At 38.6% G+C, this 24533-nt stretch overlaps 1 protein-coding gene across 1 annotated transcript; it reads right to left on the bottom strand.

Annotated features, from left to right (window-relative positions):
• Positions 1–326: 326 nt before the first annotated feature.
• Positions 327–22240, bottom strand: plgrkt (plasminogen receptor, C-terminal lysine transmembrane protein). The gene is made up of 5 exons (XM_012871152.3): positions 22124–22240; positions 21639–21727; positions 4491–4621; positions 3405–3514; positions 327–714 (listed from the first exon to the last, which is right to left on the bottom strand). The coding sequence occupies exons 2-5, from the start codon at positions 21717–21719 to the stop codon at positions 587–589; spliced, it is 450 nt and encodes a 149-aa protein (XP_012726606.2). The 5' UTR covers positions 21720–21727; positions 22124–22240; the 3' UTR covers positions 327–586.
• Between the last annotated feature and the right edge of the window lie 2293 nt (positions 22241–24533).

Here is a 24533-nt window from a genome sequence, read left to right as displayed (position 1 = left end):
TATAATAGGAACAACTCATCTCCATCATCTTATTTCAAGTGCAGGATGTCTAATTATCTTATTTTAGGGGTCAAAATACTCATTCCATTGGCAAATAATCTTATTCACCTTCTCAAATCAAGGACAAATACACTAACTTTAAGAAAATTTTACTTATTTTAAGATCCATTTTTGCAGTGTGCTATCTAAAGGGAAATACTTACTGAGACGTGTCAATAACTTGACAGTAATTCAGTTTTTTTTGCCCCCTAGTGGTCAGAAATCATTAGCTACAGACTATCGGGAACAATTAATCCCCTATTGAAAGTGTCGGCTTATTTTTTCCCCCCACTACGGCACAATAACGGACAGTAATTTACCTGAATTTACTATTCTGCATCAGCACATCAGCTTTCACACAATGAGAGCTGGCTACAGATGTATTTAAAGGTCCGTGATGCAGACTCGGTGCAAACGGCGGACTCGAACGCGTTTGAGGAACTCAGATCGGACCTGACAGCTGTTCTCTACGATAAAACAAAAATAGCACAGGTGAACGCACACCGGGCGGACGGTTCGGATCTTGACTCGTGTCACAATCGATGCGTCACTTCTCCAAAAGGGAGATGAGGCCGCTCTTGGCACGCCGGGCCTTCTCTATGCTCTCGAAGCTCGGCGTCCCCAGAGGCAGGTCCAAACGGTCGTGCTCAGACGCCATGATATTCTCGGCCTCGCCTAAAGGGGCAACGAAACTCAGCGTGAATGTTATTTGGCATATCGATGTTCATGGAGGCTGTCATCTTCCTCCCAAACATGCGACAGTCACTTTTCTTCTGGAAGCCGTTTTGTGGCTTTTAATGGCGGTTCAGTTGACTCTGGTTTCAGGATGAAACGACAACATAACCCTGTAAAGATTCAAAATAAAGACTAGGACCCACAACTTGGGTTTATTGTGGATTTCTCTAATCCACACAGGGTCAAAAGCAGAATCCGTCCACAGTTTGACATCCCTCAAAGCATTTTGCTGTTTTTGTGGCCACACCGACGTAACACCTGCTCCTCAGCCGGGTCATAAAAAGCTTCTAGGTTGTTCCTGAGCTTTCCCACTCATTTAGGTAAAAAGTCCAAGTTCCCGCAAAGAGAAAATACTGAAGTTTACTTTAAATCTATGGGATATTGCAACAGTGTCTGGGTTTTGAAGATGTCCTCTTTAAAAACAAGAGAGTGGAGAGAGGGAAGAAAGGATAGAAGAAAAGGAAGTAAGGTAATAAGGAATGAAGAGGTAGGAAAAAGGAGGCAAGGGAGGAACACACAAGAAAAGGAAAGGATGACATAACAGTGAAGACAAGTGAAGACAGGATAAAAAAGGAAGGAAGGAAGGATACAAGGAACAAAGTGGAAGGTAGGTAACAAGGATTGACACAAGAGGGGAAAGGAGAATAGAATAATAGCTGAAGTAGGGCCGGGCGTTATGGTTTAAAAATAAAATCTCAGATTGTATTACACCAAATCCGAATAACCAATTGTTTTTCCTCATTTTCGTTTCACAATAAAGACTTTATTTTAAAAACTTACTTTCATGTGAAGAATTGGGAGTTGACCTGAATTCAAAGTGCAGCTAAATACAAGCTGTGGAACATGCTGGTAAAACAAGATGGCGGTCCTGCTGTTGTAAACAATGAAAATATAACTAAATATTTGCTGCTGGTGGTTTTACACAATGAACTAAATACAGGCTTCACTTCACTTGTGTAACTTCAAACTAACTTAAAAAAAACAAGTAAATTATAGGGCCTCATATTAAGGTAAAAAGAAAATTCCTCTTTAAAATATCTTATATATATTTTCCTAAACATATACTCAGCATTGCATGCTGTTCTCTTCATGGAAGCCCAATGAGTGCTTTGGCAAAATAAAATCCAGATTTTCCAAAAATTAAATCTTTAAAAAAAAATTGTAAATTGGAACTAGAAAAAGCTGTTCCTGCGTAACAGCGAGTGAGAATGCTAATCTGCAGAATGATTTGAGCAGAAGATGAAGAAAATCCCTGCAGAAGAGAAAAAGTAGCAGAAAAACATTGAAATCAGATTTGAAGAATTTTTAAAAATTGAAGAATTTGAGGGGATTTGAAGAATTTGAAAAATCTGAAGAATTTGAAAAAAATTGAAGAATTTGAAAAAATTTGAAGAATTTGAAAAAAATTAAAAAAAACCGAAAAATTAGAACAATTAGAAGAATTGAAAGTATTGGAAGAATTTGAAGAATGTGAAAAATTTGCATTGATTTCAATGGGAACGGCCAAAAAAAAAAAAAAAAAAATCACACAAAAAGTGAAATATTTTAAAAAGTGTAAAAGTTAGCATAGCCACGCAGTCATGCCGGGAACGAGCCGAACGTTTTGATACCAAAATTGTTAAAATCGGTTGAAGTATGCGGGAGTAGTTAGACGCCGACGGAATAATAATAATAAAGCAAAACAGGAAAACAATAAGTGAGAATGCTGTATAGCATATAGCATAAAATAATTCAAGTTATTGCCCAGCCCTAGACTGAATTAAGGAAGGTAGGACACAATAAAGATGGAGGAAGGAACGACAGACACAATGAAGAAAAGACAGAGCCAAGGAGAGAAGGCTGGACACAAAAAAAGGAGGGAACAGAGGAAAAGATGGCAGAACAGAAAGAAGTGAGGGAGGACACAAGAAGGAAAGTACATACAGAAGGAAACAAAGGAAGAAGGGTGGACAGAAGGAAAGAGGACAAAAAGGATTGGGGGATAAAGTCTTGAATAACAGATATTTGGTCACATTCCTGTTTTCTGTTTCCAGCCTACGTGGGAACGAATGTTTTCTTTCATCTGAGAGTGACAGTCCGGGTCAGATGGTTAAATCTGGACCGAGTCGGTTCGTCCAACAGGAAAATGAGCCCAAACATACATCAAAAATGGTTTTTGGGATGGTTAGAGCAGGCCACCATGAAACCTTTGGAAAACCTCAATTATAATGAAAGATTGTGGACTAAGCTTAAGAGAAACCACTAAATCAACTTTACCAATAATGCCGTAAAAGTTAGGTTTCAGTAATTCATCTAGAAGTTTGTCGGCTAGAACCAAACTGAGGCTCAGGTGCAGCTTGCTAAACTGTTTTTTACCCAGATATCAGTGGCGTCTGCACATAAATGTAAACCTGTATGTATAATTTTGACCCGGGGTAGATTAGTTCCACAAAAAACATTTACAATTGTTCCCCTAGTTCTTGCTTTTTTTAAGCATTTAATGCCGTTATTATATCATCCTGTCACCCTGGATTAAAGAACTCAAATAATTTCCAAACTTAAAATTGAAATGACATTAGTAGTCCTGATGCGTGCAAATAAATGCTTCAGCGGTCCAGTAGAACCAAGATCCATCACCCCTACAGCCTCACCTCTCATCCGATAAACGAGCGTCCCGTAGGCGCTGTCCATCTGATAGGCAAGTATGAAGCCGAGAGGAACAATCGGAGCCAACACGCCAGCTTTTTTTCTTTTAATGGCTCTGAGGATAAACGTGAACAAAAAGAAAAAAAACATTTTAGTCATCACATTTACTCAAGGCCTTAATCAAAAATAAAACATCTATATCGGCTGGTTGTGCTGGTATTTTTACATCCTTCTTTGCAGCTGATGAAGCAGCAAAGAAGTCTTCTGTCTCTTTATTTCACCTCTTCTCCTTTTTTCCCCCCCACTCAATTTCTCTCCTCTTCTACTTTTTCAATGTAGTGTCCACATAACATGAATTATCCCCTACATAAATCATAATAAAACTATTTACATATATAAATAAAAGCAGAGCACGATGGCGAAAGCGATAACGCTCCACTTGTGAAGGTAAAATCTGTTGTGCTCTTCCTGGCATTAAGACAACAATTCTTATTGCCACATTGCAGGACAGGACACTAAAAAAATAAAATAATAATAAATAAATAAATACATAAATAAAACATCAGACTGAGTTTCATGTCAATGTCGGCGATGGTGACCGGCGGCATCGGTAAACGCCAGCGGATGATCACATGAGCTGTGAGGAATCGCACGTCGTCTCAGACTTAGACTAGACTTAGACAACTTTATTTGTTATTTTGTATGCACAGAGTGCGTACAGAACGAAATTACGTTGCATACAGCTTGTAAAACTGCAGAAGAATTTGAATTTACAGTATGAGGTGCAGCAGTGATTTAAAAGTAAACCATTTGAATGTAGACAATGCAGGAGAAGTCACAGTGTACAGGTGAGTATTTTTTAAAAAACATTTCTATGTGCAGAGATTGATTGTGCAAAGGGCATTAGCGCAAGAACACAGCTTGTAATTTACCGTAGATTTAAAATACAGTATAAGGTGCGGCACTGATTTAAAAGTAAAACAATTGAAATGTAAACAATGCAGGAGAAAGTCACGGTCTCAGCCAGCGACTGACTACTAAAGCGGCGCGTGTGCGTTGGAAAACGTTGTCGGCGTCGGGCCACCTCTCACCCGGCTGTCAGTCCCACGGCGGCCACCGCAAAGAAGGAGCCGAAGTACTTGAGGAACTCTCTGGACCAGGCGACCTGCATGGCCATCTGCCTCTCCCTCATCTGGTTCTGCATCAGGATCTGACGCTCCATCTGCGTGGAGACACACACACAGAGAAAGAAAGAATTAACGAGGAACGTTTTACGGGATACGTTTCTCCATTTTCTTGCGTACTTCACACTTTCTGAGCCTGAAACCCACTGAAAGTGGGGAGCAGCGAGGCCCGACCGCGGCACGAAGCGTCAAGTCGAAGGAGGAGCCAGCCAGTCCAGGGTTAGGGAACGCTGCATCCATGCTGATTAACCTCGGCAAGGCGGATGTTTTGTCTTTCCGCTCCGCCGTCTGACCCAAACGCAGGCATCCTGCTCGGCCTGATTGAGTGACATTCTCAGTGAAAAGGCCCCTTTATTCCCCAAAAGCCAACGTGTCAAAGATGAGCTTTTGTTTTCCGCCTAACGGGGGAAACCGACTCTGACCTGCCGACGACACAAAGCCCGCGCCGTACGTGACGGAGGTGCGTTGCGCCGTTTTCCCAGGGGACAAATTTACGCTGACAGGTGCTTTTGTGTCCGTTTACCCGCGTTGGAAATTAAATAGTACACTTGACACAGGGGGGAAAGTTTTGAATAACATCTAATTTTTTGGTGACAGATGAAATGATTCGTATTCTCAGAGAACGGAACAAAACAGCAGCGCCCGTCTGAATGAGTCAGAGGCAATTTAATATGATATTATGAGGGGAGTTGGCTACACACTGACCCACTCCCAGCATGCAATGTCTTTAACTTGTCAAACGCGAGCCTGACCGCCCAACGCCTTCCTCGGGATGACAGCAGGCATGACAAATAGCCTGGCAACCGCTCATCAGCCCCGTCGGTCACGCCGCTGGAACAATGGGCCTCGGCAAATCGAACACAGCCTCGCGAGAACATCCACGTCTTTTAAACTTCCTTGGTGAGTGCCGTGTTTTTCTACTCCCACCCCTTAACTCCAACACTGCAAAAAGGGAACTAAAAGCAAGTGAAAATATCTTGAGATGACTATTTGTCCTTGATTTCAGCAGGTAAATAAGATTATCTACCAATGGAATGAGTGTTTTTATCTCTGAAATAAAATAATTAGATATACTTCACTTGAAATAAGATGATAGAGATGAGTATTTTAAGTGCAAAAATCTTTTTCCATTGGCAGATACTCTTATTTGTAACTTTACTTTTAAATCACTGCTGCACCTTATACTGTAATTTAATTTTTACTGCAATTTACAAGCTGTATGCAACGAAATTTCGCTCTGTACGCACTCTGTGCATACAAAATGACAAAAAAAGTTGTCTAAGTCAAGGACATATACACTTATTTCAAGAAAATTTTCCTTACTTTTAGTTCTCTTGCTGTAGTGAACACACTGCAATAAAATTCACAGCCAGCCGATGTCTTTAGAAGTAGTAGAACGAGTCCACGTGTTTGCAGTTTCTAATAAGAAACGTTTTATTTGTGTAGCACACTTTGAACTTCTCAAGGTACGTCACAGTACTAAAATAGACGAGGTTTAAAAAAAAGCTAGAGTAACCAAAGATTAAAAAACATAACAAATCTAAAATAATAGTATTAAAAGATATGGCCAACAATTGCAGTTAAGAACAAGCAAAGTCATAGGCAGCATGAAACAAATGTCTTCAGGCTGCTTTTTGAAAGTTGTAAGGGAGTCAGCCACCTTGCCTCCACACTGCAAAAACGGATCTAAAAATAAGTAAAATGTTATTAAAGTTAGTGTACTTATCCTTGATTTGAGCAGGTAAAAAGATTATCTGCCAATGGAATGAGTATTTTGACCCCAAAAATAAGATAATTAGACATGATGCATTTCATATAAGATGATTGAGATGAATTGTTCCTATTTTAAGTGCAAAAATCTTATTTCATTGGCAAGTCATCTTATTTTCCTGCTCAAATCAAGGACAAATAAACAAATTTTAAGAAAATCTTACTAATTTCTAGTTCCGTTTTTGCAGTGCACCATGATTAAACATGGTGGAGGCCACAGACATCATATACGTAGACGCGTCATAGGGCGCAGGTTCGCACGTCAACGTCACCGCCATATTGTATGTGGCAGAAAAAAGTTACGTTCTGTTGTAGTGAACGTGGATCAGAGAAGATGCCTCATTCCTGTGCTGCATGGAAATGTATTCTGGCTGATTTCACTACTTTTATCTGCCTTCTATAAACTAAGGCTGCACCATGTTGCAAAACTGGACACACTAAAGCTGCAGAGTGGCAACAGTAGAAAAAAGCTGTGCAAGACCATTCCTTTTCAAGGTTTTTAGCTTGCATACAGTACAGACTATTGTGTTTAGACATAGATGTGCATATGTAGATTTTCAAGTATATAATAGATAGATAGATAGATAGATAGATAGATAGATAGATAGATAGATAGATAGATAGATAGATAGATAGATAGATAGATAGATAGATAGATAGATAGATAGATAGATAGATAGATAGATAGATAGATAGATAGATAGATAGATAGATAGATAGATAGATAGATAGATAGATAGATAGATAGATAGATAGATAGATAGATAGATAGATAGATAGATAGATAGATAGATAGATAGATAGATAGATATGTGTGTGTATATGTGTAATGAATATAAGGATCAATTTGTTAAATCTAAACATTGTGGTCTTCATTATTTCATCAAACCGTTTCACATGTGAACTTTTAGGAACAGACTTTTTGAGGGAGTATTAAAGAGGTAAAATTACTAATATGAGAAAAATTAGTGATTAAGCTGGCAAACAAATGTAAGTCTCTTCATGTTCTGTAATTGCAAGAAAAGGTCGGTTTGGAAAATATTGATTCAAGGGACATGAAAAGAAATGCACGGCACACTTTTCTGATGGTTTTTCTTTCTGTAAAGATTTTGAAAAACTACACGTTTCCTATTCTAATTGATAATTATCCACTTTGTGTTGTTCCGTGTAACACAGGGAAGTGAGCAGTTCTCGTGTGACAAACATCTGAAAACACAAACACAAAAAAACAAAAAAAACATGCAGATGCTTTGTATAAAGCAGCCTTATTTCTACTCCTTGATATACAACGTCTCTCATCCAGCGGTATCCAGATGTGCGGTGCCGCAGGAACCTGTGTGTGTGTTTCCATCCGTCTAACATCAGTAAGCAGACATAAAGCGCGCACACTCACGGAAACAGGCATCCCTGTTGGCACGGACTTGACGAGCTTCCTGAGGTGAAAATCTAAAGTCCACCAGGAGGGGTGATTACACACCGAGGCACTTTGAAACTAATGCCAGTTTCCGTTGACAAACCGAAAAGCATCTCGGCGAAGTTTACCGGTAATCACGCGCCCAAGGGTGGGAGGGAGGGGGAAATTACAGCCCGAGCCACTTGCACTGACAAAGCGCAATCAACTCTTAAGTTGAATTTAATTGTATTTTTCCTAAAAATACGGCTGGACTTGCACGCCGAGGGCCGTGATCTACAGCTGTGAGATTTGTAATGATTCAACCAACAACACTCAAAACGTAACAAAGGCGGAGCGCACAAGTTTCAGGAAGTACGAGGAGTTTGCAAAGTTAACAAACATATAGACGCCTCGCCGGGGGTCAAGCTGTTTTGTATTATTTCAGGCTGCAGGAGGGAGTGCTTCATCACAAACAAACGCAGAGCAACAGAAACATGACGGCGCAGGCCTAAGAGGATCTAGAGAGATCAGCCAAGGAGCGTGACACGTCAGGAAAGAGCGGTGCTGCAGCAGGAAGGGCTGCCGTTTATCCCATCAGGCGCTTATTTCTTCCTGGTGTTTTCTCTTTCTCTGCAAAATCTGAAATAAGGGACTTGCTTAAATGTGTGGGAGTTCACCAAAGGAGTTGACTTGATGAATATTAATAATAAAGGGGCTTTACGCTGCAGCTTTACACAGATACCACGCTTTTAAAATCAATTAAATCGGGAAATTAATCTCTGGAGTACCGGGAGGCACGGAGCTGGAGCGCTTCTGGTCAAAGTTTTCAATCATGGCGAGATGAGGTGTGATAAATGTTTGTTTTATTACATAAAACTGCCTTTCATCATATTACAGCCTGTGTGGTTTTCATATATAGACATGTATGTTTGTAGGCACGACGTTGACATTCAACCTCAATTCTAACACTGCTGAAAATTTCAAAAAATATAGACAAACAAAACCCTTTTAGAAGTAGAATTTTCTGGTGAGGACTGAATTAAGACAACAACCCCTCATTTATTCCTGCTTAAAAAAAGGCGAAAGATTACACTTTGATGCACATGAGCAGCGCATCATTACTCGGCATTTGAAGGAGCTTCGTCTTGTTTAAAGCTCACCGCTGAAGTGAGAGGGAGCCTCACGGTGCGTTCAAAACAGCTTTGGAGGCCTTCAGAAGGAAGCTTGAAGGGGTTTATTTGTCTGTTGAAGGATTTAAGGAAGTATCAACAGAAATTTAAATTAGAACTGGACGATATAGAAAAAATGCACATCGATGAAATAGAAATCATATTGATCGATATCGATACACTGCAAAAAGGGAACTAAAAGTAAGTAACATTTTCTAGAAATTAGTCTATTTTTCATTGATTTGAGCAGGTAAATAAGACTATTTGCCAATGGGATTAGTAGTTCTACCCCTAAAATAAGATAATTAGATATTCTGCACTTGAAAAAAGATGATGGAGATTAACGGTTTCTACTTTTAAGTGCAAAAATCTTATTCCATTGGCAAATAATCTTATTTACCTGCTCAAATAATAAATAATTTCAAGACAAATTTACTTAATTTTAGTTCCCTTTTTGCAGTGTAATTATCAACAAATTCAAAACATATATCTAAAGTGCAGCCCTGGCCATTTTATACTGTTGTTTAGGGCCTTATTTGTAGATAAAAAAAACCCACAAACACTGAATTCAAACTCAACTGTTTATTCAACCAACTTTTTACCAAAACTGCAAGTTTTTAAAGAGAAAAAGAACGAGTCCTCTTTAAACTCTTTGAAGGGGGCGGAGCTTGGTTCCTGGGTCTGTGTTTGTGATTGGTTGGGAGGATTTGACGACTGTAATATTAACCTACATGGCTAAAACGCAAAAAGGAAAACTGTTCTATTTTTTTCTATCATCGATATAAGTCTATTGATCGATATACTGTATATTATTGAATTATTGGGCGGGTGACATGTCCAGGCAGTACCCGGCGCCTTCCCCATTCACAAGCATAATGCACAGTACGTGACTCAAAACGCTTAGCTGTTAAAGTCAGTTTCAGTACTGCTTTTAGACTTGGACCGACGGGGTGATGAATTCACAGCTTGTTTTTTTTTTTTTTCCAATAAGTGTAAACTGAAAATGTTTTCCAGAAACTCCACAGATAACAAGATGCGGAGTCCCTACACATTACCAGTGTAAAAAAAAAACAAAAAAAACATCCAGACTTTAAATTTGGATCCTGAAATAAACAAAAACGGGACCAAAAGAAGGAAACAAAGAGTTAGGAGGACACGAAGAAAGGAGGCAGATTATAAGGAAGGACAGAAGGAAGGACACAAGAAAACAACAGAACTGGAGGCTTGTTCTTTATTATGGGTTTTTCTTCATTGCTAATTTTTGTTTTTCTAAAGCAAAACTTTCAATAAATGTATTAACAGAAAGGAAAGGATGAATGAAGGAAGGGAAGAAAAGTAAGGAGATGAAGGAAGGAAAGAAGGACACAGGTAAAAAAGGGAGGAGAGAAAGAAGGGCACAAGAAAAAGGAGAGACAAAAGGACACAAAATGAAGAAAGGAAGGACACATGAGGTGAAATAATGGAGGACACAAAAGCAGAAGGAAACATTGAAGGAAAGGAAGAAAGGCCATAAGGACACAAAAAGGAGGACACAATGAAAGAAGGAAAATGAATGAGGATGAGAGGTAGGGCACAAAACTGACAGAAAGGAAGGGAGGACGGAAGGAAAGAAGGACAAAAAGGAGGTAGGAAGAAAGGAAAACAAGAGACTATACAAGGATGAAAGAAAATCCATAAAGGAGGAAGGATGTAAGGAAATGACAACATTTAGTCTGTGGGACAGGAAGTCTGAAAATACAAAGAGTTTGACTACAATTTTTTTTATTTTTCTCATACTGCTCCATACTAGAGCTATAAAACTTGTATTTTGTTAATGTTTGAAACATTTAATTAACTAAATAACTTCCAACATAAACCAGCATTAGTCTGAGTTACTTTTAGCAAAATATCCCTAAAAGGCAAACATGGCCATTCAGAGGGAAACAGCCTTTTTGTACTGTAAGCTGATTAAAAAGACAGCGACCAGGGAACGACTGCCGGCATTAACCATGTATATTTGTGGGGTTTCTGAGGAAAGTTTTACACTTGTATTAAAAATAAAACTAACCACTGGAATCCACTGACAGCACCAGCGACGCGTGCGAACAGCGACGATGACACGTTCTAGGAAGTGGGAACTTACGGCAGCGTTTGAGCCGTAAGGTTACAGAGAGAAGCTCCTGGCTGAGTGACGCCTCAAAGCAGAAACAGCTGAGGCAGAAACCAACCGTGTTTCTAGGAAGTAGAGCTGGCTCCGCTGAAGCCATGACTAAGATCGGAAAGCGAGAAAAGACCAGCGCGTTGCACGTTACGCTCAACTGCAGCGAGAAAACGTGTAGCAAAACCACCACCGGGGCATTCACTCACCGAATCTGAAACAAAACCAACAGCAGCGCGTTTACCTCACACAAACTGTCCATAAACAAACCGTCGTAAACAAACTCGGTCTGTGGTCAAATACCTGAACTGTGATGGATAAAAGCAACAACACCCATAAAGAGTCTAGCTGGGACGGAGGCCCATCAAACATCCTTTAGATTGAGAAGCTCTATGCTCTCATTTTGTCCTTGTTAATGTCCAGCTCAAGGTAAAGCTACACTGCAAAAACAAATCTAAAAATAAGTAAAATGTTTGCGCAGGTAAATAAGATTATCTGCCAATGGAATCAGTATTTTGACCCCTAAAATAAGATAATTAGACATACTGCACTTAAAATAAGATGATGGAGATGAATTGTTTCTATTTTAAGTGCAAAAAATCTTATTCTATTGGCAGATCCTCTTATTTAACTGTTCAAATAAAGGAAAAATACGCAAATTTTAAGAACATTTTACTTATTTTTAGTTCCGTTCTTGCAGTGTAAATGCTGTGCAGAAGGAAAAAAACTTGCTAAACGGCCTCTTGGCAGCTCTTGTATGGGTCTTTTTCTGGCTTTATCTGAACTTGACAAATATTAGGGGTATTATAGAAATTTGAAAGTAATTAACAAAACTTATCTCAAAGTTTTGAGATATTCACAAAGACGCCTGCAAATAATTTCTTTATCTATTAGTTTAAAAAGAAAAAAAGTTATTAGATTAGATAAACTTTTCTAAAATAGTAAAGAATAATAGGAAAAACACCTTAATACACAGTAAAACACATCTATACTTGTTTTGCAGTAAAATGTACTGAAAAAAAAAAAGAAAAAAATCCAAACTTTAATTTAAACACTTATTTACTTGGGGGCATAACCATATAACAAGAAATAACGTAATCTGCATGCCATGTAGAGTTCGTTAAGCACTACCGGCACTTTAACTGTATACCATGGTCTGATAGGACAAAACAAAATGTATTTTTAACAATTAAAAACACCATTTTGCATCAAGTTTTAAGTATGGGAGAGGAACGGTGATGCTGTGGGCCTGTTTCTCATCCAAAGAGGCTTCAAGATTGCCTTCAAGAAGATAAATACCAGGCATTTTAAACAAATAGTTGCCTCTAGGGAAAAACAGAAAAATGGTCATCATTGGATGTTTCAGCAGGTTAATAATATAAAGTATAAATAAACACTAAATCTTTCTTTAGACACTAAGTTTTTAGACACAAAGGGATTCTTCCAATACCTAAATGCCCAAAACAAACCTGTGAGGTGAGCTGAAGAGGGGGGAGCATAAGAGACGGGCTTATTAAGTCAAACTAAGAAACACAAATAATAATAGCATAATTCATTATTTTAGCATCATCATTAGTGTTAAAATACATGAAAAAAACAACAGAAAGTACTATTTAAGGTGGAACAGTATTTGCCAAAGAGGTTTGGTAACAGCTGGAGTGACAATAAAGGTTCCACCAGGCAGTGATTTAATAACACTGAATTAATTATCTGTAGTTAAGCGTTGGATTTTTCTGTATCTTTTAATGCAAGACACTGTTACTGCAATAAAAGCTGAATTTATTTGTGAATTTATCTTCGCAGACAGTGCAAAGGTAAATGCGAAACGACAGAGCTGACAGTTGCTGACAGTTTTAACTCGACGGCAACTTTCTTACGTGTCCTGAAAACGAAAGCGGTAATTTAATCGATACTTGGAAACGGGACGAACACTCGACACTCTGGCGACACCACAGAGCAAAATGAGGAGGTTTTCAAGAAAGGCCGGACAAGCTGAGACAGTGACTGGAAACGGCAGTGAAGAAAAAAAAGTGAAGAGGAGAAATGAGACACGATCCAACCTGAAGGTGACAAAGCGAGAAGAAAAAAACGAAGCCGCATCCAAAGCGGCAAACTCGCTGACATTTATAAAGGCTTCAAGCTTAATCGCATTTTGGGCAAATCCTCGATAAAGAAATGTGCAGAAATCGTCACAACTCAAATATTCACACTCTATACTGTGCAGGCTGTTGGGAGAGGAAGCAGAAGCAGATGGGCCAGACAATAGAGGAAAAAGCACATACTGGGAAACAAGTAGCACCTATTCAGCATATGATCAAATCTGACTTTTTTTATGCCACACAGATAAGGTCAGACACAAGGGCATCTGAAACCAATAAACAGATTTCAAGGACACACAGTTTGAGTTTTATATTTCACAGGTCCCCCAGTAAACATTTTGATCAAGGACCCACTTTTCTCTGCTTGATATTTTAACCAGAACTAAAAGGCTCTCTGAGGTTTGCAAAAAAATAAAAAAAAAAGCCTGAAAGCTGATGTTTAAAAGGTAGTCTGCTCTTTAAGCTGAGGCTGATTTAAAATGTAATTAATAATAATAACTCCCACTACAATTACCAATCAGCATACCATACCAACTTTATTCAGCATCCACAAGACCAAAAGTGCTGTAGACAAAATAAACCAAAAGCATTCGTATGATGTGATAAGAAATCAATATTACAAACAATATGACGTAAAATAAATAAAACAAACCTATACTGAAATAACAGAACAATCATACAGATACTGATTTCTGAGGGAAGGTTGTTGAATAATTTGAGAGCTGCTCCCGGTCGGACGGACCGGGTGGGGCCATCTACCGCTTTAAAAGCAAAAAGTAAAACGAATGATAAAAATGTACAGGCAGGTAAAATAGAAATTAGGTTTAATTTGCCAGCTAAGAGACGTGCAGCAGCATTCTGAACCCCTGAAGCTGAGAGATGCAGGAATCACTGACTTCTTTAGTAAGTGCATTACAGTAATCTGACCGAGAGCCAACGAAGGCATGGATTACTGATGCCAAGTGCTGCTGAGAAAGAATTGGCTTTACTTTAGCTAGCTGCCACAGACGGAAAAAGCTGCTCTGATGTGATTATCTAAGCTTAAGTCCAGCATCCACTTTGACCCTCAAATTTGTAACAATTGGCCTGACATGCACTACCAGTCAAAGGTTTGGACTCACCTTTGTCATGCAGTGACTTTTTCTTATTTTTATGACTTTCTATATTGCAGATACATAGTGAAGACATCAAGACTTCTTCAATTTCTTCCTCTTATCTGGGATCGGGTCGTGGGAGTAGCAGCTTCAGTAGGGAGGCCCAGACGTCCCTCTCCCCGGCCACTTGGGCCAGCTCCTCAGGAGGAATCCCAAGGCGTTCCCAGGCCAGCAGAGAGACATAGTCCCTCCAGCGTGTCCTGGGTCTTCCCCTGGGTCTCCTCCCGGTGGGACGTGCCCGGAACACCTCACCAGGGAGGCGTCCAGGAGGCATCCTGACCAGATGCCTGAGCCACCTCAACTGGCTCCTCTCGACGTGGAGGAGCAGCGGCTCTACTCTGAGTCCTCCCCGGATGACTGAGCTCCTCACCCTATCTCTAAGGGAGAGCTCACACACACTATGGAGAAAACTCATTTCAGCCGATTATATCCGCAATCTCATTCTTTTGGCAAGTACCCAAAGCTCATGACCATAGATGAGGGTAGGAACATAAATCGAGAGCTTCGTCTTTTGGCTCAGCTCTCTCTTTACCACAAGGGACCGGTACAGTGTCCGTTTCACTGCAGACGCAGTCCATCCTCACTACTTTCTACAAAGGTAAAATAGAAAGCGTACTGACCAGCAGCATCGCTGTCAGGTCTGGGGTCTACAATCCCTCAGACTAAAAATGACAGAGTGGTGAGGACAACTGAGAGAATCATTGGGGCATCACTTCCCTCCATCCACGACGTTAACCTGACTCCGCCAGATAGATTTGCTCCTCATGTCCATCTGGAAACCTTCCGTTGAAGTAATTTTGGGAAGGGGCGAAAATACTGGTTAGCTGATTGGCCTATGTTGGTGATAGAAAGGCCAAATAAACCAATCAGATCAACGAAGCATATGACGTACTAACAGCGACGACGAAAACACAACCACAAGCCCTTGCTGAAACCAGTCGGGAGAAGAGCAAAAACATATTTTCCTTCTGAGAAAAGCCTCCAGAGCAGTGTTTTGCTCTTCTTTCAGTGAAGAAATACTCTGTAATTTCGATAAAACTTGCTCGATAGCCACGCCAACGCTAGTTTCATCGGCTGAAGCCGCCATGTTCTTTAGACTGAACTGTCCCGCTTCTCGTTGTGTCACACCTCAACCCGCCTCAAAGCCAACGCTGATTGGACGTTCGTTTGGTGAACTGCTCCAAATTTTCTTTAACGGAAAGTAGCCAGACTGATCTGCGAGTGAAACCTTGAAAGCTCGCGAGATCAGGATGATCTCACGAGGCTACCACGACGCTGCTCGCAGACACTGCATGACCAGGGCTCAGACAACCATAAAAGACCCCTCCCACCCCCATCATGGACTGTTCACTCTGCTGCCCTCTGGCGAGAGGCTCAGCTGCTTAAAATTCAGAACAACCAGATTCCACAACAATCCCCTCTCCCCAAACATACAAAACTAGTCAAGTTACATGGACACTGTGAACTCTAATGCACTCATAGTAACTGTACTATCCGCCCAATCATATTGTCCGATCATTGTTGCAACATATCCTGCTGTTACAAATACTTGCACTATTCATATTGTCTTACACATCATTTTTCTGCAAATATAAAGCGTCTTCTCTTGGTTTGCTGCTTCACTTCTGACAAATACCTAAACTTAATGTTTCTCTTTTGTCTTGTGTTTTAACTCGGATCCCTGCAACGAAATTTCGCTTACATGTACATTGTGAACGTGCCGTTGAATGACAGTAAAGTCCAAGTCTTCACGAATCGAGCAACTGCAGCAGAATGTATCTTGATCTAACCCAATCCTGTCAACTGCAGAGAGACATTACAAGCACTGTAGAAGTAGAGATGTTCACAGTATCTGTTCAGATTTGTGAAATACCCTGACAGGAAAATAACACCTAAAAACAGTGTTATTTTTAGATTCTGGACGTCCAACCCAAAGAAAATGGACTAAACCATCGGGAAGATCACGCCCAACTCCACAGAGAACTGACCCACACTGACCATGTTGCTCTTGACCTCTACACCATCTGGCCACCCGCTGTAAACATGTATCATGTACTCAAAGAATACAGAAGTAACTCAATGACATTTCAGGTTACAGGAAGATTTCTCATCTATATAAGCAGAAATTTCCTCTTGTGCCACTCCATTTACCCCTTGTGTAACTTCTCTATTGGCCTAAACTTGATGCTTTACATTGTGTCACAATCCAATGCAGAGGCGTTCTTCCTATTTGAGAGAAAAAAAATGAAGATTACTAGAAACCAGCCAACCCTACACTGCAAAAAGAGAACTAGAAATAAGTAAAATTTTCTTGAAATTAATGTATTTGTCCTTGATTTGAGCAGGTAAATAAGATTATCTGCCAATGGAATTAGTATTTTTACCTCTAAAATAAGATAATTAGATATACTTCACTTAAAATAAGATAATGGAGATGAGTTGTTCCTATTTTAAGTTCAAAATCTTATTCCATTGGCAAATAATCTTATTTACCTGCTCAAATCAAGGAAAAATTCTTTCATTTCAAGAAATAATTTCTTATTTTGAGTTCTATTTTTACAGTGTATGAGCCTGCAAACATTAAACAGATAGATGCACTGCAAAAGGGGAACTAAAAGTAAGTAAAATTTTCTTGAAATCAGTGTATTTTTACTTGATTTGAGCAGGTAAATAAGACTATTTGCCAATGGAATAAGATTTTTGCACCTAAATGGGAACAATTTAGGTGCAATGGGAACAATTGATCTCCACCATCTTATTTCATGTGAAGTTTATCTAATTATCTTATTTCAGGTATCAAAAATCTTATTCTATTGGCAAATAATCTTATTTACCTGCCCAAATCAAGGAAAAACACTAATTTCAAGAAGATTTTATTCACTTTTAGTTCCCTTTTTGCAATGTGGAGATTCAATTCAAAGTCTAATTATGCTCTACAAACAAAAAACTGTAATTTTTAATTTAAGCACTGTTATTCAAAATATTGTAACCTTTCACTATTTGATCAGCTATTTAGAAAGGAATCAAACAGTGATGGAGTATTCAGTCTTCTATGCTGTACTCTAACCTGTTCAAGGCTTTATTTTTCCATTTTCAAACTGTCAAAAAGTGTAGCATGTAAGGCAATACTTTGGATCACCGGTAAGTTCTGATGAGGACAAAATATTGCCCTTGTTGGCCCAAGGCTAACAAAGGACAATGCTTGCGTCATTTAATTTGCTTGCATTAGTTTTAAAGGCATGCGTCATAACAATTAGACCAATGCCCAGTAAATGTTATGGTAGGTCTCAGGATGGAGGCCATTATTCAAACACAATGACCGAGTGGCTTTGATTTGAGCACACAGCATGACAGGGATCAATTAGCAATGACTGATGGGACTTAAAACACAGACGGGAAGACGGTTTTGACAATTTAATGCAGGGGGGAGGTAACAACTTAGCTTTGTATAGACAATTTTAAAACAGGCAGGGTCACTCTCACTTATTCAATTAGACGACGTCAAAAGAAATTTCTAATGCAAAAAAATAAATGGAGTTAAATTATTGCAGATAATTGAACATCAAGAGCTCTCACCCTAAGCGACCCTGGAAATTGTATTTTTAATGTTTCGTCTATCATACATATTTATTGATTTTTACATGTTATTTAAAATGTCCAATTAAACTGCATACTGCTGAATTCTGAATGGGATCTATAGAAATTAAAAGTAGCTGCGGAGAGCTGAGCCTATGAAACAATGCAGATCCGTTTCAGTAAAGCATAAATATGCATCTAATATCCCTCAGTGAGTCATATTCAGGACCCAGATGAGGGGGCTACGAAATTCAATTGGCAAACCCTTGCCAGCATCGTATTGTGTTTTATTAGCCATCATCTTACACGTTTAAGACTGGAAAAAGCAGAGAAGATTTCAGGTGCAGACCACAGAACAACCCTTTTGGGTCTAAATGGTGTAATTTCATTGACATTATGACACTCACGAATCCCACCTGCTGCTCGGCAGCTAGCAGGCATGAATAAATCAAAGGAAATTGTCTCTAATGCAGAAAAGAGGGCGTGAAAGAAAAACAATATTTTGTTTGAATTAAAACCATGGAAAAAAACAAAGGAGAGCAATAAACGCCCACATGAAAAGGCAGAGATACAAGGGGGGCTTTGAAACTGGGGGAATGTGATTTACACAAGCAGGAAGGAGAAGACCAGATGGACGGATGGAGGTATCCGTAATGGTATCCTTAAATATTACAGAGCCTCATGCTGTAACCCTTTAAATAAATGTGAATTATTGAATTAATTCATGAGACATCAAATCTTCATTCATACTTCGCCTAGGATGCATTTTTATTCCTCCTACTTTACTCTGCTACCCTAAATCTAGAGCAAATAATTACCATGAGAAGTTACCTTATTAACAAATTGAGACCAAATAGGTTGGAAGTTAATACAGGGTTTCAGTTACGGCTTCAAAAGTCGTAACTGAGTTGTCTTGCAATCCCAAAAGTCATGGATTCGATTCCAGCTTTACTGCTCTCTCTACTACTGTAAAGTGCTCCGAGTGGTCTGGGACGTGCTTCATAAATCCAGTCTATTTAGTACAGTTCAATCCATTGTCTCAAAATGTACACCCAAGGGGTCCATGGTAGCACTGGAGGAGCTGCACAGACCCATAGCTCAGGTGGGAGAATCTGTTAACATGACAAACAAACAATCAAATCCAGTCTCCATGCAGGCAAGCCAGAACCTTCTGCTCAAAGAAAGTAAGAAGACAATAACCAGTTTACTACAAGCCTTGTAGGGGAGACATCAAATGTAAAAAAAAAAGATCCAATTCAGGTTTTGGCTGACAAGACAAATATATTTTGTGCTTAAAAAACAACTTTTAACATCGCCCTGAACACAACATTGCCACGGTGACGAACGGTGGCGGCAGCATCATGCTATGGGGGTGGATTTCCTCAGTGGGGACATCTACAGGTTGCAGGACAGCAGCCCTTAAGGATTTGAGTTTGAGCCCACTGGTTGAGATCTAAACATTTTTCATGTCTTTCATTCGTGTGCAGCAGTCAAAACTTCAGACCTGAATCCATTAGGAAATCTGTGGCGATACTTGAAAATTGCGTCACAGACACCCGTCGTCCAATCTGACAAGGCTTGATCTACCTTGTAAAGGAGAAAAGATAAAACCTTTCAGTCTTAGACGTGTTATGCTGGTAGAGACGTACCTAAAACAGACTTGCTGCTCTAATTGGAGCAAAAGCTGATTTTACAAACTTCTGACCGAAAGATATTTGCACCAAACCTTCATACAGTTCATAGTTTTATTTACAAAAGCTTTTGTATGCCATGTACCCTTTTCCTTACATATTTATGCACCACTATGTGTCGATCTATTTCATAATCCCAATTAAGTGCACTAAAGTCTGCGTTTGCAACAGGTTTCTGACTGACTGCAGGGAGCCTTCACACCCCTGCTGTTTCTTGCAGATTTTTCCATTTCCTGTAAATTGCCTATTGTTTGTTTTGTTTGTTTTGTTTTTTGTTGTTTTTTTGCACAAATATACATGCACATGTTTTACGTGTTTTAAAGTATTTCTTAATTTTGTTTCCATTCTTTTACCTTTGTGTGAATGCGTCCATTCACTTTGCTGCTGGTACTCTTGAATTTCACCACCGATAGACGACAAGGGATATTTCTATTATACTCTATTTCTATATCCACCAATAAGTCATACTCTCAGAATGACATGATAGACAGATGGCAAAGTTGATTCAAACGCCTTGAGCAGTTTGGCAAAAATATAAGTCAGAGGTTTAAAATAAAACTCCATGACTTTCATGGATCATGTCTTGTCACAGCCTTGAAAAGAAACTTACATAGCAGTAGGGCTGGGCAAAATGGCTTAAAAATAAAATCTCAGATTTTAGCGATTTTTCCTCCCCCTTTTATTTCACACAAATAAATTAAAGATATTTTTTTTAAACTGCTTTTATTTCCAGCACTTCATCTGGGAGTTGATCTGAATTCAAAGTGCAACTAAACACAAAGTTTGAAACATGCTTGTAAAACATGCCATCGTAAGCAATGAAAACGTAACTAAATGTTTGCTGCTAGTGGTATTACACAATTAGAACAGGCTCCACTTCACTTGTGTAAGTAACTTTTTTTTCAAAAGTGAATAAATTAAAGTGCCTCGTCATACGGTAAGAAAAAAAAAAAAACATTTCCTCCTTACAGTATTTTGACAATATATTTTCCTAAAAAATATTCAGCATTGCATGCTGTTCTCTTCATGGAAGCTCAATGAGTGCATTTTGCAAAATAAAAGCACGATTTTCAAAAAAATTTAATCTTAAAAAATTGTATACTCAAATCGATTAAATCGATTTATCACTCAGCCCTACATGGCAGCGACAGATCTGATTATGCCTGGGGTCCTGTACTGCCACACTATTAAAGTGCTCCACTCAATGATAAATCTGCTTCCTTGTGATTAAAATACATTTTTTACAGGTTTGATTATTTGTCTTCCTTCAGCGCAGGATCAATGTGACACATCCTGCTCAGCAGCAACTGGCACAAGAAGAACTGGAGGAAAAGTCCCAACATTCCTGGTTAGGAGGTAGCAGGTTATAAACGTATTAGCTCGTTAAAAGGTCTTAATATTTTCTGCCCCTCCAGTTTGTATTTCTTTGTTTTTTTTTTTTTTTTTTTACTATTGTTCATCTCCCTTCTGGGGTGGGTGAGGGTAGGGTTTTGTTTTGTGTCATTTGAGAACATAACATAATATAATATACAAACATAATTTTATGATTTTCACACAGAAGAATTGCAGCCTTTGAAAAATATAACCTCTGGGATTGCAGGCCTTTTGTTTTCTTAAATCGGTTAATTCTCCGGTGGATTTTTGAAACATGCGCCACTAGACTTTCACACAAGAGTGAAAATAGCACAGTGGAAAAGCAGGACACAAATGTGCCATTGGATCCGACTCAAGATACTTACATGCACTTTTCCGTAAACCTTTCAACGGTAATATAGAAAAGAGTTAAGTCTTTTTGTGGCCAACTGTCCTTTTAGTCAAACACTGCAAATATTTGCCATCTCTTACGCCTACTATCAAATACCTATCAGACAGACTGTTTCGTTTCTCAATGTTTAATCAAAGAAAATATAAGATGCAAAGCACTTCATAGATAATCAATTGAACTCATCACTAACCTGAAGCAGTGCACAGTGTTTTTAATGAATGAATGGATGCATTAAAACAACACGACTGTCCCTTCAGATGCAGTGCCAGCTCTTAATAGTGTTGTTGTCACCTTGACTTACCTGCAGCCTTGAATTGTGCAGCATGAATTCTTGCTGCTTCTGTAAGCTTGCATCCATGGATTTAGACATGAGAAAGCCCATGTTGGCAACTGGCAAAGAAAGCACACACACAGAGCGACAAAGTTATTCTGCAACTGAAACAAAATAAACACATATAACATCTTACACACAGGACTAACAGTTGTATTTGCACATGTTATAGTGACCTTGTCTGTGCTGCAGAGTAAATAAGTCTCTGCTTAGCATGTGGCTGAATAAATACACCTCTTTGTTTAAAAGAGGTGTATTTATTAAAAATAGTGGTTAACCTGCAACGTGTACTGTTACTTGCACACATTTTGTTGTTTTCAGTTAAAATAGCAAACAATTGAGAAGGCTAATATGGCTACCCTAATTAAACAGCTTCTTCAGCTCCTCCTGAGAAGATTTAGTTTGAAACTATCATGTGCAAATCTTGGCTAACTATAAAAGAAAGTTTTACATACCAGAAATTCCTTTGAGACGTGAAACTTAAGAGGAAACAGATAAACAGAGGGACATTTAAGGTCGTTTATCAAAATAAAAGCTAGGTGAGCTGCAGTAGCTAGTAACGGAAGTCCATTAGTGTCATACTTCCGGGGCAGACCTTCAAAATAAGGTACATGAACTGATTTTATTTTTTTATTCATTTAATTTAATTTAATTTATTTAGACTTTAATTTAGATGATTAAGCCTGTTTAGAGGCAGCAGAAAATAAACTTCTTAGTAGAATAACTCTGATTTGTTTGTCAATTGCTGTTCATATTTTGTTTTCCATGCTGAAAGCTCTGCTGCACTGAGCTAACAGAGAAATGGCTCCCCCTGTTGAGAAAAAAGATCAACGTCTATTTTTTTTTTTTTTAAAAAAGACAATTTAATTATAAGAGCAGAAATGAGAGAAAAATAAAATAATATATATTTTTAAAAAGAATAACACTTTCTTCCAAGTCTACAGAGGAACAAATGTAAGACAGAGAGTACACCCTCTGTTAGTTGTCTTTCAGTTCTAAGGATTTATGTATCAGGACATAGTAAAATTGTTCTCAGATGATCTCATCAAGAGTAGAAAAGCACACAAATGCTTCCACACTGTCAACATGTATTAAATAAAGATTAAGTCAAAAGTGTTGCGTAAAAGAAAAGAGGTGTTCTCCTTCAACCCTTCCAAACAAACTATAGTCTTCTTCTTGGTACATCTGTCTTCTCATGAGGTTTAAAACTTACCATGTTAAAGTGAGACATACAGGTGAGATAGACTTTTAGCCCTTTTTTACCATCGTTTTCTCTCACAATTTACTTACGAGGTAAACTTGTTGAAACATCTACCCCTAGGAAACATTTTGATTGTCTTGTTGTTTTTTCCACTTGTGAATAACCTTTTTCCACAGGGGCTTGCAAAAGTATTTGCCCCCCTCTGCATTTTTCATGTCTTGTCGTCTCACAACCGGGGAGTAAAATGGATTGTTTGCACATTCTCATTCGCAGAACATGCCTACAACTTTGATGTATGCCACCACCACGTTTCACTGTGGGACGGTGTTCCGGGGGTGATGGGATGTATTGAGTCTGTGCCAGACATAGCATTTTCTTTCATGGTCAAATAAAATTTCAGAGCACCAGAGACCAGAGCACCTATATATATATATATATATATATATATATATATATATATATATATATATATATATATATATATATATATATATATATATATATATATATAGATAGATAGATAGATAGATAGATAGATAGATAGATGTATTCTCATTTCCCTTGAACATATTAGATTATTTGGAGCAGATCACATCAAATAAAATCAAAACACTTTTAAATCACAGGATGGAATAGGGAAAAGGCCAGGCGGGTGAATACTTTTGCATGATAGACTTGATGTTGTTTCTAAATGCCATAATAACCCCTCTCTAAAGTCATTTCTGAAGTCTTTTTATCTTGACATTGTGTTTACACTAACCTCTGTTTTGTAAAAATGGCCTTATCTTTTGACAATCACTTAATTAGGTTCACTCAGCTGTTACCTTCCCACTTACATCCTGTGGAAACAGTCGAGGTAGACTTTGTTTTCCGACAAACATTCACAATTTTATGTTTCATTTTTGCTTAATGCAAACAGGCACATTAAAATATGCTATGTTTTATCTTTCCCAGTGTTCTGAGGTTCAAATACATTTCTAGAACCTGCTGAAGATCAGATATTTTTATTACATTTTGAGAGGGGTTGCATTTAAATTAAAATATCTAATTAGACTTTCATTGTATAACTTTAATACAATAACAGAAACTTGCCAGGACTTGTTAAAGGAAACGTGTTTACTGACTTCTTTGACTGGATTAGTCAACATGTTAGTCATTGCGATTCCTGCAGTTTTGCAGTGACTCATTTCTTTTTTCCTTGTTCACATTTTTTTCCCGGCAAGATAACTCTATGATTTTCCAATTTCTTAGTGACACAGTCTTAACATAAATCAATCACAGAATAAATAAGCCTACTAATAAGTCATGAAGAGTTCCATGTTTCTCACAACCTAATTTTTGTCTACCTTGCTTACACAGCCTTGGACAGGGTTGACTTTCCCTCTATCCAGGGCAGGAAAAGGGTCGCTAACATATCTCTGCAGACCCTGCAAATCCTGCACAAAAAAATTGGTTAGACTTTTACTTTCTGTTCAGCACCACAGAGCGCTGTGTCCAAAAAAAAAACAGACGGTTTCTTTCCACAGGCTGTCTCTCTGAGGAACACTACACAACTAAAGTGCCCAGATTGAAACATGCTTATTTGCATCAATATACAAGTTTAAATCCAATCATCTTGCTGGAGACAGGTACCAGCCCCCCTGTGACCCTGCATGAACTCAAGG

Source organism: Fundulus heteroclitus, unplaced genomic scaffold (genome assembly GCF_011125445.2).
Source record: "Fundulus heteroclitus isolate FHET01 unplaced genomic scaffold, MU-UCD_Fhet_4.1 scaffold_70, whole genome shotgun sequence".
Lineage (NCBI taxonomy): Eukaryota > Metazoa > Chordata > Actinopteri > Cyprinodontiformes > Fundulidae > Fundulus > Fundulus heteroclitus.
The sequence above is the reverse complement of the archived record's forward strand: the minus strand, read 5'-3'. Positions and strand labels throughout refer to the sequence as shown.

Excerpts from the sequence above, each read along its gene's own strand:
- plgrkt (XM_012871152.3), bottom strand. The coding sequence starts at position 21,719 with ATGGGCTTTCTCATGTCTAAATCCATGGATGCAAGCTTACAGAAGCAG. Across the intron at positions 3,515-4,490 it reads GCCGTGGGACTGACAGCCGG|AGCCATTAAAAGAAAAAAAG; the intron begins GTGAGAGGTGGC and ends GTTTATCCTCAG. Across the intron at positions 715-3,404 it reads GCTCGTTTATCGGATGAGAG|GCGAGGCCGAGAATATCATG; the intron begins GTGAGGCTGTAG and ends TTGCCCCTTTAG.